Here is an 18,922-nt window from a genome sequence, read left to right as displayed (position 1 = left end):
TACTGCATGGTCCAGATTCCATTCACCAAATGGCAATACAGCAGCCCCAGTACTTTGCACCTGCTGATAGGACAGCCTCCTTAGTGGTTAATCCAAGGTTCGGGTCCCTGACTATCAGGCGGATAACGTCAGCCCAGACAAAACGTTTACCTCCAGCACCCTTACTAGTGACATGGCTACAAGGATAGACATAGAAACAGAAAATTTCCACCAACTCTGCCAACTGTTCGCGCAAAAATACTGCCAACCTAGAAAACAGCTTTTTCTTCTCCCTTTGTCAGAAAAATCACTCATTTAAAAATGAGGACTGAGGGACAAATAAGAAGAAGCGAGAGTAACAGGAGCTGCCGATAACGCATCCACAATGCGTTTTCTACTCTCCATTTCATCAATTAGATGCTTATTAGCAAACTCAACACGCACACTGAATATACAAGCAAAAATATATGACCGTATGGGGAGGGGAGGGGATGTTTTTACATGAAATGAATTGAATAAAACATTAGACAACTGTAACATTCGACAATATTTCGCAACATGAAAAACAAATAACAGAAACTGGCAGCTCACCTTAAGTACGTAACTCCTGAGTTCATAGATATGACTGATGTTCGGGTCTGGCATTTCTGTTGGCCAAAAACTAAACCTCAATAAAATTTGATTTCTTCTGGATCGAAGCATTTTGTTTCGTTGAACTCGAAATTCAATCAAATCCTAAAACGATAAAAGTTTTCAGGTTGAGAAAGTAAGCTAAGTATCATCTTGCATCCTATTATTTAAAAGAAACAAAACAAATGAACCAGAAGCATGGAATAAAATATTACGGTTTACACATGTTTTGTATATAAAGCAGAACAAAAATATTGTATTGATAGAAAGAATAAATGATCCAAATTCATGAGATGTCAAAGTTTATCATCAAGCTGGGGATGAGTAAGAAAAGTGAAAATAGTTTTTTAACCTAATAATAAATATTCCTGATAAAAAAAAATCCGAATTATCTGATCTTAATATATTTTGTATTTATTAATTATTAGCAGGGCTACTCGGCATTGCCTGTGCCATATAAATAAAGTTGCTATTTTTAGGATATAAAAAATCTTTTTAAAATAGTATAAAACATTAATGTTGCTATTGAGCACTCTTAGTCGATATAATACTGTACTTTTATGACCTCCAATAACATGGCATAGATTTTCTTGTATAAAGTTGTATAACAAAACATGGTGACATTGTTTTTTTCAGATGACATTCCCGTTAAACATATGTACCCAGGATATTGAGCACTCTGGATTGACTAACTTATACTCCTTAACATATGATAATATACTATTCTTATTTTGGTTCGCAAAATTTGTTCCAAGTAACACTAACTGAATGAATGTAAACATTTTATTGTAAATAACTTTAAAAGTTTTAAGCGGATATAATTAAAAAAAAAAATTTGATTTATGTAAGTAATATTTATGCAGTTAATAGTAATCAGATCTTTAAATCAACCTTCAGTTAAATCGACCACTGATAAAAAAAAGTTGCCTCTAATTATTTGGTTTTATTGTTAATTTTTGAAAACTGCCCTCGTGGGGAGCCAAGTAAATAATACGAAGTACAAAACAAAAAATGTAAATTCAAAATTAAATGAAAACAATCTTTCAATCCTATTTAAACGCAAAAGCATTATGGCTTTAACTTTGTGGTTATATATTTTAGCACAATCCATAAATTGCAGAAGTTTTTCTTTTAGCAGAATAAACGTTTTTACATTTTCAAAAAAATATGTTGCTGATCACTTATGGTATTAAAAGCAACAAAAATAAAAACCGAAGCATCAGCCATAATGTGGCCGCAAACACAAAAATTAATAGTGCTTGAACACCCTTCTAACCCATTCAGCCACGCTGACAGCCATAAAATAACATTGCAAATTTATGTATTTAAGGTAAGCAAGAGATGAAGGCAATTCACGCATGCACAAATGTTGAAATTGTTTAGAAGGAGACGATTTTATGTGACCCACCCATCAGATTCTGCAGTCATTAAGTCATTATTCAATTTTTTCTACTTTAAGTGAAGGATTGATAGTTCTGACAATACCATAGCCATGGTGATTTGTTTTGTATTTTTTGACTTTTAGCAGAGAACGTTAGTTCTTTATTGCTGTGAGTTACATAAATAGAAAAAGGGTCGAACTGACTAGGTAACCCTTTTAATATCATTGCAATGATTAAGGCATCATTCACTGTTTGTCCAGCATTTCTGAGGGCTTTTAAAACGTTTTCTGTTCTTATAATATAGTCCGCAATGCTTTTGTCAGCTTTCTTTTTAAGGGATGTCAGTTGGGTATATAAAGAAACACCTCTTTTTTTTTTGTGTAGTGTTCGTGTAATATTCTGAGGCTTTTTCTTCCATTATCAACAGCTTCTCATTATCAGAAATAGACTTTTATCATCTAAGAACTGTATAACTTCTGCATAGGCTTCTTCATTTCTCTCTTTACTGTGTCCATCTCTAACAGAGTTTATGTCTAAAATGGTGTCTTTTAGGCCAAGCGTACGTAGATGAATTTAATTTCCCAAATTTTGTATTTGGTTTTGTCTCCATCGAATAATAACCGGCTCCATCAGTTTCCATTAATTTTGTGTGTTGAGTGGTGCATTTTTGGTGGACTAAAGATAAGAAACAAGTTGAAATTTGAAGGAGAAAATATCAACACATGTGGACAGATGGAGAGAAGAATTTTTATTGAGGCACAAAGAAACGGGAATTGTGGGAGTTTTACAATCAAAGGGAGATAATTATCAGATGAGTTATAGGCCTTTCAACATTTTTTTTTTTATCTAACATTGTTTACCCCCCCCCCCCTTCTTTTCTCTATTGCCAGTAACTCACCGATATAATAATTTGTATTTTTTCCTTCTGACTTTTTTTTATGCTCAAAATATTTTATATTCTGTAATTTTATTTAGCTTATGTCCCACTTTAGATTTTAGTAAATCTGTCTCTGACTAGTCTTCATTTTGTATTTATATGTTTCTGAAACAATGTTTTTATTTCTTTTAGTTGAATCTTAGTTGATAATCAGTAAACTCTTTTTTTTTCATTTTTCTTAAACTTTTTCTTCTAGGGGATGGGACATCCAACCAGATGTCTGACATTTACCCCTATTTTAGTGAGTCCAACCAAGAGATCTTTTCAGGATTCTAGCCGTCCCTTTCAGTGCAATCGTTTGTATTTCACTTGCACTTGGTTCACCGGGTATGCTTGCTATGTACTTTTTAAAGTTCTTTTTCATAAGCCCAGTTGCTCCTATGATGACTGGTATAATTGAAACGTCTTTTAATTTCCAATTTCGTTTCATATCATACATAAGTCCTTGATACTTTATCTTTTCCCTCTCAACTCTGTTAAGCCCTGTATCATTGGGTACACTGACCTCTATTACGGTCGCTTTTTTGTTTGCTCTGTCCCAAATCACTATATCACTATAACCTGTATCTACAATAGAATGTGCTTCCAAGTTTTAAATTGCATGTTTCTTTAAAACATATGCATCTTGGAGGCAACATTATTAATCCATTCTTAAGATATTCCTGTTTGTAAACCAAATGAAAAACTGGTGATGAGAAAAATATCTAACTCTAGATTTGATCATCTAGAAAATAGGGGTCATTTTAAAGAGAGTAATCGCTTCATAAAAATGTTTTGTGTTAGGAAAGCAAACCACTTGAGATCACTTGGAAGGTATGTCCACTTCAACTAATAGACTTTTTACTTTGTCCAGTGATTAGACAACTAATAATTCTCAAATGGACTTACTGTGTGGCCTATAAAAAAATAGTAGGAGATATATATATATATATATATATATATATACTAGCTGTACTCAGCCACGCGTTGCTGTGGCTCAGTTTGTTAAAATGGAACACATTCCTCATAAAAAATTGCATTTTGTATTGTTTATTTATTTTATTATTTTTGCAATTTTTTTTTTTATCAATAAAAGTTGGAGTTTTTTCCCAAGAAAAGGTGAATTTTTACCATAAATTGTTAGGTGAAAGTTTTTTTTGTTTTTTTTTCAGGAAAACTTTTTTTTAAAAGAAAGTTGGCAGTAAACATTTCTTTTTGAAAACAGAATTTTTATTATAAAAAGAAAAGATGAATGTTTTATATGAACACTGTAAATAGTTAGGTGAAAGTAGAGAAAAGTTAGATTTTTTTTCAAGAGAATGTACAAATTTGTTTTGTCAACAGAAAATAAATGGAAAAAAATACTCCCATCATTAATTAATTCTGCAAAAAATAAATAAAATGTTGGTTTAGTGTTTCAACATTTGAACAACGCTCGGCTGAATCTGGTGATTGCCGGTCAAACCCTAAACTAATTGGAATCCGGTGCGGGGAGTGGGGGGGGGGGAGGGAGGGTTAAATTCTCCATGAGTACCATTCTTTTTAATTTTGTCTTTTGTTCAATTTTTTGTGTGGGCTTTTAGCGCTAGCAAACTAATAAATTTAACCAAAATGCAAAAAATTCAACAATTAAATAATTTTAATAAGTGCCCAGCTCCTAATACAAATCCTAGTAAATCAATCCCCCTTATACACTGAAAGGAAGGACGAAAACCAAATTATTGTCAGTATGTTTAGGAGAGGTTCTATAGGTGTATCAGAAAGTGGCTATTAAAAATGATGATCAGAACCTTAATAATTCAACTTACTATTTTTTTAAGATTATAACTAGTTGAAAATATAATTCAAACCCTAATTTTTTTTCAATTAAAGGAGCAAAGACCAAAATTTTAAAAAATAACAGATTTAATAGCAAATTATGCAATATTTGTTTCTTTAAAGCGGTTTTCTTTAAAAAAAAAAAATATAAAGAAAATCAACATATTTTGACTTGCTTATAAATATATGTATATATATAATGCCAAAAAATCACTTACCTAAAAAAAATATTATTAAATGGGTAGTTCCATTCTTCATTGTTAATAATTTATCCATATATTTTTTAAATAAAAGGATTTTTTAAAGCGAGGGTCCTAGAAAATCGCATTTTTGTAACGTGTTTTGCGTGAAGCGTTAAATACCTGCTGCTGCTAAAATGAAATTTATGAAGTATGGTTTCGTCCAGGGGCATAAATAATGTCTCTTTTTTTTATTGCGTGTGTTAACCAAAATTAGTATTTTTCATCCTCCGTAGCTAAAAAAGAAATGCACATTCACTTATAAGTTTTTCCCCTAGAACAAAAAATCCGCATCATCGATTAAAAAAAATTTTTTTTAATGAAATACACGAGTTTTTGATCGATATATTTTAATACTTCTTAATTGACTAATTTTTTTTAATATCTAAAAAAAGAAAACATTCAATGAGATAGAAAAATTTGCCGTCAGCGTCAGGTATTTACTTGACGATGTAAGCATAACATAAGCTTTCATTTTAAAAAAAAATCAACAAAAAAAAAAAAAGGTTTTACACTTTGGATTTTACACGTAAATTTCCAAAAAACTATTCTTTTTTTTTGTTTTAAATTGGAATATTTTCTTTATTGATCTTTTATCTTCAATTTGTGATATATAAAACTTTGGCACATAAATTAATTATTAAAATTTTAATAAACATTTCAAAATGGGGGTGTGAATTTTAAAAAAAAACGTTTGTCTAAAATATTATATTTGGTTTATTGGAAAGAGCATAAATTTTCACATTGACCCTGAAAATATCGTAAAAATTGAATCAATAGAAAAATTTTGATAGATTTTTAAATTTTAAAAATTGAAAAATATTTAACTCGTAAAATTCTATTGATTTTATTACGTAAAAAAAATGGCTGCATGAAGGCACGCCGGCATTTTGTAAACATTTTGTAAACACTGTTTTTTTTAAAATAAAAAATAATATTTCTATTATTTTTTAAACAATTTTAATAGTTTATTTTGAAAGTATATTCCATATAGAAAATAAACAACTCACTTTAAAAAGAGAAATTACAAGTTTTTTATATTTTATTCGCAGTTTTCTGTTAGAGGTGTCAAAAATTCCTCCAAATTTCTGGTACATCTTGAGGTTCTATTCTTTTTTTTCTTTCTTTCTTTTTTTCAGTATTTTAAGCAGATTTGTCACTCAGCTAGCAGATTTGGTGCTTCTACACTTTATAACCGAAATTGGACACGCCATTTTCTTTCACACACTTGCTATCCAAATCTAGGGGAGACATCTAGCCAAACGATTGCTTCCGGAAAGGGAAAGAATAAATTTACCAAAATTAACATTTATTACTCCCTTAAACTAAAATTATGATTTATTACTTCCAGAAACTTGGTAAACTGATATGACTGGAGAAAATGAATCTTGACAATTCAAAAAATATTTAAAATTATTTATTTGTTCGAAAAAAAAAAACAAAAAAAAACAAACAAACAAAAAACAAAACACACAAACGAAAAAATAAACAAACAAACAAAAAAAAAAAAAAACTAATAAATGTTTTGGTTTTCAAATGGCGCTTGCCCAGGTTAAACTATTATGAATATGTCATTTCAATTTTCTGTTTTTAATGAAAAAAAAAAAAAAAATTGTTCCATGAAAAACTTTCCCGTTCTCATCAATTAAATCGAAACATTTCCAACTAAACAATTACGGATATATGTTCTCTTTCACTTTCTTTATTTACTTTTAAAGCAACATTGGATTCTTATAAAATAGTTTTTTTGTTTTGTTTTTGTTTTTTCGAACAAATACATAATTTTAAACATTCTTTAGAATTGTCAAGATTCATTTTCTCCAGTAATATCGGTTTACCAAGTTTCTGGAAGTAATAAATGATAATTTTAGTTTAATTTATCGTTTCCGGAAGTAATAAATGTTAATTTTGGTAAATTTATTCTTTCCCCTTTCCGGAAGCAATCGTTCGGCCATATAATGATGTCTCCCCTAGATTTGGATAGCAAGTGCGTGAAAAAAAAATGTCGTCTCCAATTTCGGCAATAAAGTGTAGAAGCACCCCAGATTTTTATGGGTCGCTATTTTTGCCATAAATTGTTACGTGAAAGTTTGTTTTTTTTCAGGAAGACTTGCACTTTTTAAAAAAAAATGAAAGTTGGTAGTAAACGTTTATTTTTGAAAACAGAATTTGGTACTCCTTGGGCGTTGAGTTTCATGGCGACCAGCATAAAAAAACTCCACACATTGCTTTCTTTCGGACGCAAGCGCACGTAACACTTTTTTTATTTACTGACGTTGTTGTAGTAACTAAACGATTATTTGTCACATTATTTATTTTGAAAAAAAGGTTTACTCTTTATGAATATTAAAAGAAAAATTACTAAACATTTATTAATAATGCCTCACTTTTACAGACATTTGTTTTTAAATTTCTTTTTAAATGACGACTTTTATCGACTTTTTTTAATAGCATTTGTGGATGGGTATGCTGACATTTGTTTTTTTAATTTCTTTTTAAATGACTTTTATTTTAATAGCATTTGCGGATGGGTAAAAAACGAAAAAAAATAACTAAACCATTTACTGACAATTTCTCGGTATCTTGACTTTGATAACATTTATTTGTTAAAAATATTGTAAAAGTGAGAATTATTTGGATAACGCTCAGCTGAATTCGGTCACCACGATGGCTGGTCGAACCCTAAACTAATTGGAATCCGGTGTATGTGGGGATAAATTCTGCATGAGTACCATTCTTTTTAATTTTATCTTTTGTTCAATTTTTTATGTGGGTTTTTAGCGATTGCAAACTAACAAATTTAACCAAAATTCAAAAAATTCAACAATTAAATAATTTTGCTCAGCTTCTAATACAAATCCTAGTAAATCAATCCCTCTTATTAGAACACTCATGGGAAGGACGGAACCAAATTATTGCCAGTATGTTAGGGAGAGGTTCTATTTTTTTTTCTTTTTTTTTTTATAATATTTTAAGCAGATTTGACACTCAGTTACCAGATTTTTATGGGTTGCTCGTTAACTTATGATAAAACTTCCGAAGTACGCGCTGGATTGTTGTAAAAATGGAAATTTAAATTTCGCTCCATTTTAATCTTTTTTTTTTTTTTTTAATTGTGCTTCTCCCAAACAAATATAACCAAGGGAACAACATTCAACAATTGTACTTTTATATATATATATATATATATATATATATATATATATAAACACGAAATATCAAAAAAAAAATATATATTTATGAAAGAGAAATAATTCCATTTTTAAACGAAAAAAGTCAATTTGGTATATAAAAGTTCCGTTTAGTGATGTCAAGTGATGGCACGCGGTGTGAAATAATTGTCCCCAAATAAAAAATGTCCCATCCGTACAAAGAAAACCACCTATTTATTATAGAAAAATTAAGTATAATGTTGTAATTAAAAAGAGATATATAGAAACATGCATGCGTAAAGTAAACATATTATACTAAAATGCCGAAACAGTCCTTCCAGTGGTTATTTAGACTATTAATTATGAACGAAGCAAGAGTTACATTTATATATATATATAGATATATACATATATCTATATATATATACATAGCAAGCAAAACAAACAAAGGTAGACTGTTTTCTATTAATCTGAAAGACAGATGAGCATTTTGGCCTTAAACTGATAGACATAGATATGTGGTTGAAGAAAATGTTTTTAATTTAGTTTGGCAGTCAGAATTACCATCATCTTGCATTCAGTTGGAAGTGATTGACATTCTAATGCCATATTTACCATTAAGTAGAGAAACCAAATGCCATTTTAAATTCATCAAAATAAAACATTAAAGTTGTAATTTTATTTTGAAGAAAAATCTATTTCTTACAACAATGACCAAGACCATATGATGTACATTATGGACAATGTCAGCAACTGATCACAAGTTGTGTTTACATGCAGTGAACACACAAAAAGATAAAGATCACACATTTAAGTGACACATTTTAGTAATAGACATGTTATTTCAAATTTAAGCAAAAGAAATCAATCAGCAGACAAAGCTATGAGGTGCAAGGACACATCTAAAAGTTTAAAAACAAACACTCACCTTGTCGGTTCTGTAATTGACTGTTGCTGTATTAAGGGCCGGGTAGCCACCATCATATTCCCAAATGTGAACTAAGGAAAAAAAATTACTTTGCTGAAATCATGAATAAATAGAGGAAAAAAAAAGCATCTCAGTTATAAGTGGCCATATTGATGAACAGGTTCATTTTTTTAAATATTGGACACCATTCTTTTTAACATGTGCAGAGAATTTGAAAGTCTATTTGACACCATATTCAAGCATCTTCAGTTTCTGTACAGAGGTTTATCAGGAAATCTAACATGAGAACACTCTCCCTTAGAAGTAAACTCTTACTAAATCTCTACAATTATATAAATGTGACTTTGCCTGTGTGTGTATGTGTTCGTTCGTTATGGATTTAAAAACCCTTGCACGTCCGTTTATGAAATTTTACACATAGGTTCTCAGTGTGTCTGGGTGTGTTTACGGGTACCTATTGCATCGGAAAGCTTTCCTAAATCACCATCAACTACTATTAACAATGCTTTTATTTATTTGCTATTTCCGATTTGATCGGCCATTTCTCCAATTCGTTGCCTAGCAACGGCGAGCAACGGCGACCAACGCTACTTAACCCTTCTACGTTATGGAATAGTTGCTACTACAACTGCTCCTACTAATACTGCTACTCGCTGCCGACGCACACATTTACATTTAACAAATTCGAGCAGACGGTAACTTACATTTTTTTCTAATTCAAACAAACAAAAAATTCATAACAACAATAATACAACATTGTTTATTTTTACATTTACATTACTTATGCATTTAGAAAGCATTTCTCAATATTATTACTTTTCGCATTTAATCTTCTCATACTTTTATACATATTTATTATATCTTCAATTTTTGACACCTAATGTAGAGGTTTTCAAAACTTTACATTTTAATCCCAATATTTCTACGTTGATGTAACGGGGACTTTACAAATACTGATTGCCTTTTTCCTGGACATCCATTTTTTTCATTTGATTTTACACCATACATTTATACATATTTATACATATTTATTGTACCTTCAAATTCATTTATTTCACGTATATCTTACTTTGTTTTATTTATATAAATATAGAGGTTTTTCCAACTGTACATTTTAATCCCAATATTTCTACATTGATGTATTGGGGAAATTACACATACTGATTGCCTTTATTTTTATTTTATTTTATACCATACACACTACCTAAATATTGACTCTTTCAACAATTGTTTCGGCAGCATTCCATTACAATTCCACACACACCCGCAGAGTAATTTCGCAACAATGCCACCCAAAAAAAATCAGCTCGGAAGGCGCACGAAAGCAGCGACTACTGTTAGGAACATCAGAGCAAGCCTAGACTACGATGAAGTAGAATTATTACGTTCTCGCGAAGCACAGCGCATGTCTCAGACCAGATCTTCTGAAACACTTACTCAACGGACTTATGGCTCAACTACGTTCTTCACAAACTGCAGAGATTCAGGCCAACCGTAGAGCAGCCAATGCTGCAAGTACCTCTTCTGCAAGGGCCAACGAATCTACAGAAAGGACAGCTCGGCGGAGAGCAGCTAATGCAGCCTCCACAGCTTCAGCACGAGCTGCTGAATCTACTGAAGCGAGGGTCAGACGACTTGCCCGAGATAACACATCCAGAGCCGCCATTCGGTCATCTCAGCCACCAGAAGCTCGAAGGATACGAGTTCAGGCTGTTACTCGGAGATTTCATGCCTCTCGCGGCAACATATGCCCTTCACCGGAGTTTTGGTTACGCAAAGCATTGAACTATGACGCCAACTATGACTTCTCTACCCGGCAGGATCTTAGCATTGGTTCGATGAATTGCATATGTTCATTCTGCAAAGCTAAAAAATGGCCGGCAGAACCTCCAAGCCTATGCTGCTCTTCGGGTAAAGTTAAACTACCATCCCTACAGACTTTACCCCAACCACTGCGAGACCTACTTTTGGGCATGACTGATGAATCTAAATATTTTCGGAAATCCATTCGACTTTTCAACTGCTACTTCCAAATGACATCATTTGGTGCAAACATTGTCCGTGAAAGCGGCTGGAATCCCGCATTTAAGGTGCAAGGCCAAGTCTACCATCTAATAGGGTCCCTTTTACCTGATGAGACCGTACAACCATCATTTTTACAACTCTACTTCGTAAGTGACTACGTCCAACAAGCTGAAAACCGACTAGCTATTACAGCCGAGACAAACGACAGTTCGGATCGACGACAACTCAGTATTGTTTTGCAGCTTCAAGACATGCTCCACGAAACGAACCCATATATTCAAAGTTTCAAGTATGCACTACAGAATGTTCCTCTGCCTAATTTTTCCATCGTTATTAACGCAGACAAACGTCCTACAGGAGAACATGAGCGTCGCTTCAATGCTCCCACTTGCAACGAGGTTTCTGCAGTCATCCAGGGTGAGCACAACAACAAACGCGACATAGTTATTCATACTAGGGGTGGACGTCTACAGCGAATACATGAAATGCATCGATCATACGACGCACTACAATATCCCCTACTATTTCCTTACGGTGACGATGGATACCATTTTCACATACCATGTCAACAAAACTTGGGACAAACGACCATCAATCCCAAAACTATTACATGCAGAGCATATTACGCATACAGACTGATGGTTCGCGACGACGATTTCAACACTCTCCTTCGGAGTGGACCTCTTCTGCAACAATACATAGTCGACATGGCAGCAAAAATGGAATCTGAAAGGCTCCTATATATTCGGGTTCACCAAAAACAGCTTCGGTCGTCTTCATACATACATCTGCACGATGGCATGAGAAATGAAACTGACCCTAACACTGTTGGAAAACTGACAATTCTTCCGTCCACATACATCGGTGGCCCGCGTTATATGCATGCCCGCACACAAGACGCAATGACGTACGTCCGCTATTATGGCCGACCGGATTTGTTTATTACCTTCACCTGCAATCCATCATGGGAAGAAATACGAGATGAACTGTTTCTGGGTCAAGAACACTACGACCGACCTGATCTCATTGCCCGTGTTTTCCGGCTTAAATTGTGCAAACTCATGGATCTTATAGTCAAGGGTGAAGTCTACGGCCGAGTAAGGTGCCACATATTCACTGTAGAGTGGCAAAAAAGAGGCCTTCCGCATGCCCATATCTTAATCTGGCTGTGTGAACGGATTCAATCCACTGATATTGACAAAATTATCTCAGCCGAGATTCCCGATCCTGGATTAGACCCACAGCTTTACGAAATTGTCAAAGCAACGATGGTTCATGGACCCTGTGGTCCTGGCCAGAAAGCTCAATCATGCTGTAAAAAGAAATCGGTGTGCGCTTGCGGCTACCCACGGAGATTTGTCAATGCTACACAAACAGGAGGTGATGGTTACCCACTTTACAGGCGACGGAGTCCAGGTGATGGCGGCCATACGATGATAGTCGGTCGGAGCACTGTTGATAACCGATGGATAGTACCGTACTGTCCCTTGCTGACGAAAATTTTCCAATCGCACATCAATGTGGAGTTCTGTCACTCAGTGAAATCCATTAAATATATCTGCAAATACATCAACAAGGGAAGCGATGCTGCAGCGTTTGCTGTTCAGCGCGACGGTTCTCGAGACGAGCCATCTGCTCATGTCATTGGACGTTTCCTGTGTTGCGGTGAAGGTGTATGGCATTTTTACTCATTTCCCTTGCACCAAAGATATCCTGCAGTTATACAACTCGCTGTTCACCTTGAAAATGGGCAAAGAGTTTACTTTTCTGCCGGCACTGCTAATCAGGTGGTGGAGCATCCACCAGAAACTACGCTTACTGCCTTCTTCAAACTATGCGGCCATGATGAGTTTGCAAAGACGCTTTTGTATCCACAGATCCCTTCCTACTACACTTGGAATAACAAACAGTGGACTCGCAGGAAGTGTGGAGACCCTGTCGATGGCTTCCCAGGGGTTAAATATGATTCCTGTCTCGGGCGAGTTTACACAGTGCCACCACGTCAACATGAGTGCTTCCATCTTCGTCTTCTCCTTCACGAAGTCCGTGGCCCTATAAGTTTTGATGACATAAAAACTGTCGATGGCGTCCTGTGTGAAACCTTCCGTGATGCATGCTCCCAGTTGGGACTACTTGAAAACGATTCTCAGTGGGATGCCGCCATGACAGAAGGAAGTCTATTCAAATCTCCCCATGCTCTACGGTCGCTCTTTGCAATTATGATAGTATGGTGTGACTTGAGCGATCCAAAACATCTATGGATGAAATTTCGTAACTTCATGACCGAAGACATTTCCAGAAGAGCCCAACTTGAGAATACATCGGTGGAGCAAGACTACTCCCAAGTGATTTACAATGAAGGGCTAATTTGCCTCGAAAACCTCCTTTTGGAAATTGGTGGTTCCACCTTACCATCATATGGCCTACCTGCCCCCATCTGCCATGAAGGGAATAGTTTGAGCCTAAATTTACTGCGTGAAATATGCTACTCACCTACAGAACTTAATGCGTACATTGCTGAGAATGAGCCTAAACTGTTGCCTGAACAACTGAACGTCTACCATATGATCAATGAAAATGTTCAACAGAACCGTGGAGGAATATTTTTCTTGGACGCACCTGGTGGCACAGGAAAAACCTTTGTCACCAAATTAATACTTGCCCATGTGCGACGGAGTGGAGCTGTCGCTATAGCTGTTGCAACCTCTGGAATTGCTGCAACTTTACTCCCTGATGGCAGAACGGCACATTCAGCTTTAAAATTGCCCATCAACTACACACAAACTGAATTCCCAACATGCAACATCGAAAAGAATTCGGATAAAGCTGTTTTGTTACGCAGATGCAAACTCATCGTATGGGATGAATGCACGATGGCGCACAAAGTTGCGTTGGAAGCATTGAACAGGACCCTTCAAGATTTACGCAACTGTGACAACATCATGGGTGGATTAACAGTTCTGCTGTGTGGAGATTTCCGACAAACACTTCCTGTTGTCCCAAAAGGGACACGCGCTGATGCTGTTCAAGCATGCCTGAAATCGTCGATACTGTGGGATCAAGTTCACCATTTAAAACTCACAACAAATATGCGTGTCCACCTTAGCCGCAACCCAGATGCTGCTAATTTCTCTAATGCACTTCTGGAACTTGGTGAAGGACGTACTCCCACAGACACTGAAGATTACACAAATGTTGAACACATATCAACCATCGTTGAAACGCCAACCCACCTATACCAGGCAGTTTTCGAGAACATTCAGAAAAACTACAGGGACTTTGATTGGCTCGCCACGAGAGCGATTCTGGCTCCAAAAAACGCCTCCGTCAATGCGATTAACTACAGACTTTTGGAACTCATCCCGGGAGAGGAACGTGTCTATAAATCCATTGACCGCACACCTGATACTGCTGATCTGGCTGATTACACGGTGGAGTTGCTAAACTCCCTAGAACCACCTGGCCTGCCACCCCACATACTCCGACTTAAGGTTGGAGCTCCTATAATGCTCATTCGTAACCTCATACCACCAAAGCAATGTAATGGAACCCGCCTCGTGGTAACATCCCTGTCACCTAATATTATCGAGGCCAAAATATTGACTGGCTGTGGAAAAGGAGAGACAGTGCTAATTTCGAGGATACCCCTATATCCATCAAATCCAGACCTGGGCATTTACTTCAAGCGATCACAGTTCCCTGTGAAACTGTGCTTCGCGATGTCCATCAACAAATCCCAGGGCCAAACCTTTGACGTTGCAGGCATTCATTTACAGGAGCAATGTTTTTCTCACGGTCAGCTCTATGTAGCTGCCTCACGTGTGGGCTCACAATCCAAACTCTTTGTGTTTTCTCCTAAAACACTTGCTAAAAATGTTGTTTACAAAGAGGTTTTATAATTTTTCAACAATTTTACACCTCAATTTCTCCTCTCTATTAACCGTGTTTATTCCTTCTAAAGCTTTGCCAGCACCCAGTAAAGAATTCACTAACCTGGATTCTTTTTTGTAACAAAATGAAAACAATTTCATGTATTTACACAGTAACCTCTATGGAAAGAGAAATAGAGTGAAAATATGAATTTGGCAAAACCTAGAGTGCCCTTAAATATATTCAGAAGCATTTGCGGTCCTTATAATTCTTTCGTCTTTATTTGGTTGCCAACTCTGCATAATTAGATTCATTCTGATCAACCCTAAACAATTGTATTGGCTATGGAATAACATTTTAGCAGTACAACAGTAAATTATTTTTCTGTTTTTTGAACGTCCATTGAACAAACAACTGATCCTGAAGAAATTGCAAAACAGTCTACACACATATTAGTGAAAATGTGATTCAGAAGTTTCAAAGACATTGGTCTAAAAAACATAGACCTCATCAACCAAGCATAAGTACTATGCCCGGCAACATAAGGTAAGGAATTTTTTGCCATAGTTGACTAATTGTAAAACTATACAGCTACAACGACATAAATTCTTAAAACGAATAGATGGTCAATATTGAACCTGTGGTTTCTTTCGCATAGAGTTAAAGAAATCATGGCTCCCAAAACCTTACCATAGTATTTGGTTTTGAGCTGGAAGAATAGCTGCTAAGGGGACAAATCAGATGTGGAAGCTACATTGATCAGTAAGACGTCAATATAACCAACTTTACTAAAATAATTTAAGGATTACAAAAAAAAAAAAATACTGAATGTACAGACAATAAGCATTAAGATGGCATTAAATCACCCCCCCCCCCCGAACAACGTCGGGTAATACTGCTAGTATTTAAATAAACACAACATAGTATTTGAGGTTCAAATAAGGTTACTTTGGCATGATTACGCATTGGGTCATGTGAGGAAAGAAATGGTACACTTTCTCCCAGTAATGCTATCACTGTTAAGCTGAGCCCAATTGTGATCCTGGAATCCGGCAAAAATAAGACAATATTAAAAAAACTGAATGTTTAACATGGTTATGTGGTCCATAAGGAAGAAGAAATTTTCCACTGCTGTACTTACAATGTTTGAGAAGTAGGAAAGATCTTTAAAAATGCAATAATATTACAAATTATATTCTACTGAGTGAACTTAACTGTTGGACTTTTTGCAGTAAAACTTTTGCTGTTTATTTTCATTTATAATTAAAACCTTTACAAATGGTATACTGGTCTCTACCTATTCTCTGTCTGAAGATTATAAATTTAAGATAAAGTAGAATATATATATATATATTTTTTTTTATTTGGGGAGTCACCACTTTTCAAGGCTCGAAGGAATGTAAGGTAATAGTATAGTAATCGTTAATGGTGTAAATTTGGGGGTCACAGCAATCATGATGAAAGGAGAGAAGCTTGGTTTTTCGATGCATTAAAATTAATCAGCCACTCTATCCGTGTCACTTTTTCCCTTATTTTCCATGTTCTCAAGATCAGAAGAGGGAATCCGAAAGAGCTTGGTCATTGCTGGCCTTTGAATTGTTGCCATAGATTGTAGTGTTGTTTACATAAATGTCTACGAATGAGATGAGAATGTGATTCGGGAGATCATTGATGAAGATTAGGAAAAGAGTTGAGCTCAAGATGGAACCTTGAGGGACACCAGCGTTAATACTAGAAGTTTCTGATTTCTGCCCATCAATGACTACTCTTATAAGCTTATCAGTGAGAAAGGATTTAATAATTGAGAAGACATTTTTGGCTATTCCATAGTTGGCAATCTTTATGTAATACTCTATCAAAAGCCTTTGATATGTCAAGAGCTATTGCTATTGAAATGCAGCCCCTGTCAAGAAATTCACTAATTCTATATGATATTATACTTAGTACATCAGCTATAAATCTCACAGAATGGAAACTATATTGCATGTCACTGAGCAGGTTATTTTTGCTGAGGTGGTTGACCACTTTTGTTTATCAGATTCCAACTTACTCATGATGCACAGGAGAGTGATTGGTCTGTACTGAGAAAGAGATGACTGATCTCCAGAATTTTTAAATATAAGGCAAACTAATGAAGTGTTGGGAAGCATTTCTGCTTAAGGCAACATTTAAACAGCTTTGTAAGCATGAGAGCTAGTTCCTATTGAAGCTTTTTGAGCACTATGACTGGAATGCCGCTGCGACCTGTTGCTTTACTGGAACCAAGATTTTTGATAAGCTTGGCAAAATCATGTACAGATATTTGTGTGTCACATAGTGTTTTCAGTCACAGGAGGAAATATGGTAGATGGCCCTGATTACAAAGGGTAGAATTTGTTGTCAAATTCTTGGCAAACAGTTTTCATCCAGAAAGATTTTTCAATAAGCCAACAAGATGGCAAGATCTCTTAAACGAGTTGAAAAACACTGCATACTATTACTAGGAGAATATTATTTCTGCCCCAATCTTCTCTGGCGGAGAAAATACAAATCTGGCTGCTATGCAAAGATATATTTATTTCTTTTGCAAGAATTGACATTATCCACATTGCCTCGGTTCAGCTCATGACAAACTGTAAAAGCTGCTTGGAAAAGAAGATATTCGACCAAAGTCTGTAGATCTTCCATATTAGCAATGCTAAATTAAAACTCTTGTATGACAAGGAAAAAAAAAAACATTGATTAACAATGAGAGAACAAACTTATCATTCATTAAACATAATCATTTCAATCCATAAACAGTTTCCCTCCCCGGCTATTTTCTCAGATTATCTAACACTCATGAATAACAAGTATCATAAATTTACAGTCTTCAAGATAGATTGTAAATTGTACCAATTTACTTGCCTACTATTCTAAGTTACAAATAAAATAAGCACTTTCTACTGAAGCATTGTTGACAGATACATGTGCCGATGTAGATATGTTAGCATTTGCTACCTGAACTGTTCTACATTTACTAACCCAAGAACTCTTATCCATTTTTTTTTCAATGTGACCAAACCAACAAAGTATCCCAATCCGAACACATCTCCCCATACTGTCCAGATTGCTTTCATTAAACAAATCCACAGTAGTGAAAATTAGAGGTCCCCCAGAACGGACTGATAAAAAATTTGCACAGTTCTAGAACAATAGAAAGTGAGGTTGAAGTTAAAATGCAACAGAAATTCACCCTAGAAATTAAGTGAATGTGTTTAAAGGAAATGATGCTGCAGGAAGAAATTAAGTGAATATGTTTAAAGGAAATGATGCTGCAGGAAGAAATTAAGTGAATATGTTTAAAGGAAATGATGCTGCAGGAAGAAATTAAGTAAATATGTTTAAAGGAAATGATGCTGCAGGAAGAAATTAAGTGAATATGTTTAAAGGAAATGATGCTGCAAGAAGAAATTAAGTGAATATGTTTAAAGGAAATGATGCTGCAGGAAGAAATTAAGTAAATATGTTTAAAGGAAATGATGCTGCAGGAAGAAATTAAGTGAATATGTTTAAAGGAAATGATGCTGCAGGAAGAAATAAAGTGAATATGTTTAAAGGAAATGATGCTGCAGGAAGAAATTAAGTGAATATATTTAAAGGAAATGATGCTGCAGGAAGAAATTAAGTAAATATGTTTAAAGGAAATGATGCTGCAGGAAGAAATTAAGTGAATATGTTTAAAGGAAATGATGCTGCAGGAAGAAATTAAGTAAATATGTTTAAAGGAAATGATGCTGCAGAAAGAAATTAAGTGAATATGTTTAAAGGAAATGATGCTGCAGGAAGAAATTAAGTAAATATGTTTAAAGGAAATGATGCTGCAGGAAGAAATTAAGTGAATATGTTTAAAGGAAATGATGCTGCAGGAAGAAATTAAGTGAATATGTTTAAAGGAAATGATGCTGCAGGAAGAACCAATGAACACACGAGAAATAAATTAAAGCTCTTTCTTTTTGGAAAAA

At 34.8% G+C, this 18,922-nt stretch overlaps 1 protein-coding gene across 2 annotated transcripts in view; it reads right to left on the bottom strand.

Moving 5' to 3' along the window:
- LOC145242437 (protein NipSnap homolog 1-like) overlaps window positions 1–18,922 on the bottom strand; it is a 95,284-nt gene that overhangs the window by 45,229 nt on the left and 31,133 nt on the right. For both annotated transcript variants that reach the window (XM_080105491.1, XM_080105492.1), the window contains exons 5-6: window positions 9,045–9,115; window positions 571–714 (exon numbers count right to left, since the gene is read on the bottom strand). In XM_080105491.1, coding sequence (XP_079961617.1) covers window positions 571–714; window positions 9,045–9,115 — 215 coding nt within the window. The remainder of the gene's footprint in view (window positions 1–570; window positions 715–9,044; window positions 9,116–18,922) is intronic.

Source organism: Euprymna scolopes, chromosome 21 (genome assembly GCF_053919585.1).
Source record: "Euprymna scolopes isolate OS-2025 chromosome 21, ASM5391958v1, whole genome shotgun sequence".
In the NCBI taxonomy this organism is placed as follows: domain Eukaryota; kingdom Metazoa; phylum Mollusca; class Cephalopoda; order Sepiida; family Sepiolidae; genus Euprymna; species Euprymna scolopes.
The sequence above is the reverse complement of the archived record's forward strand: the minus strand, read 5'-3'. Positions and strand labels throughout refer to the sequence as shown.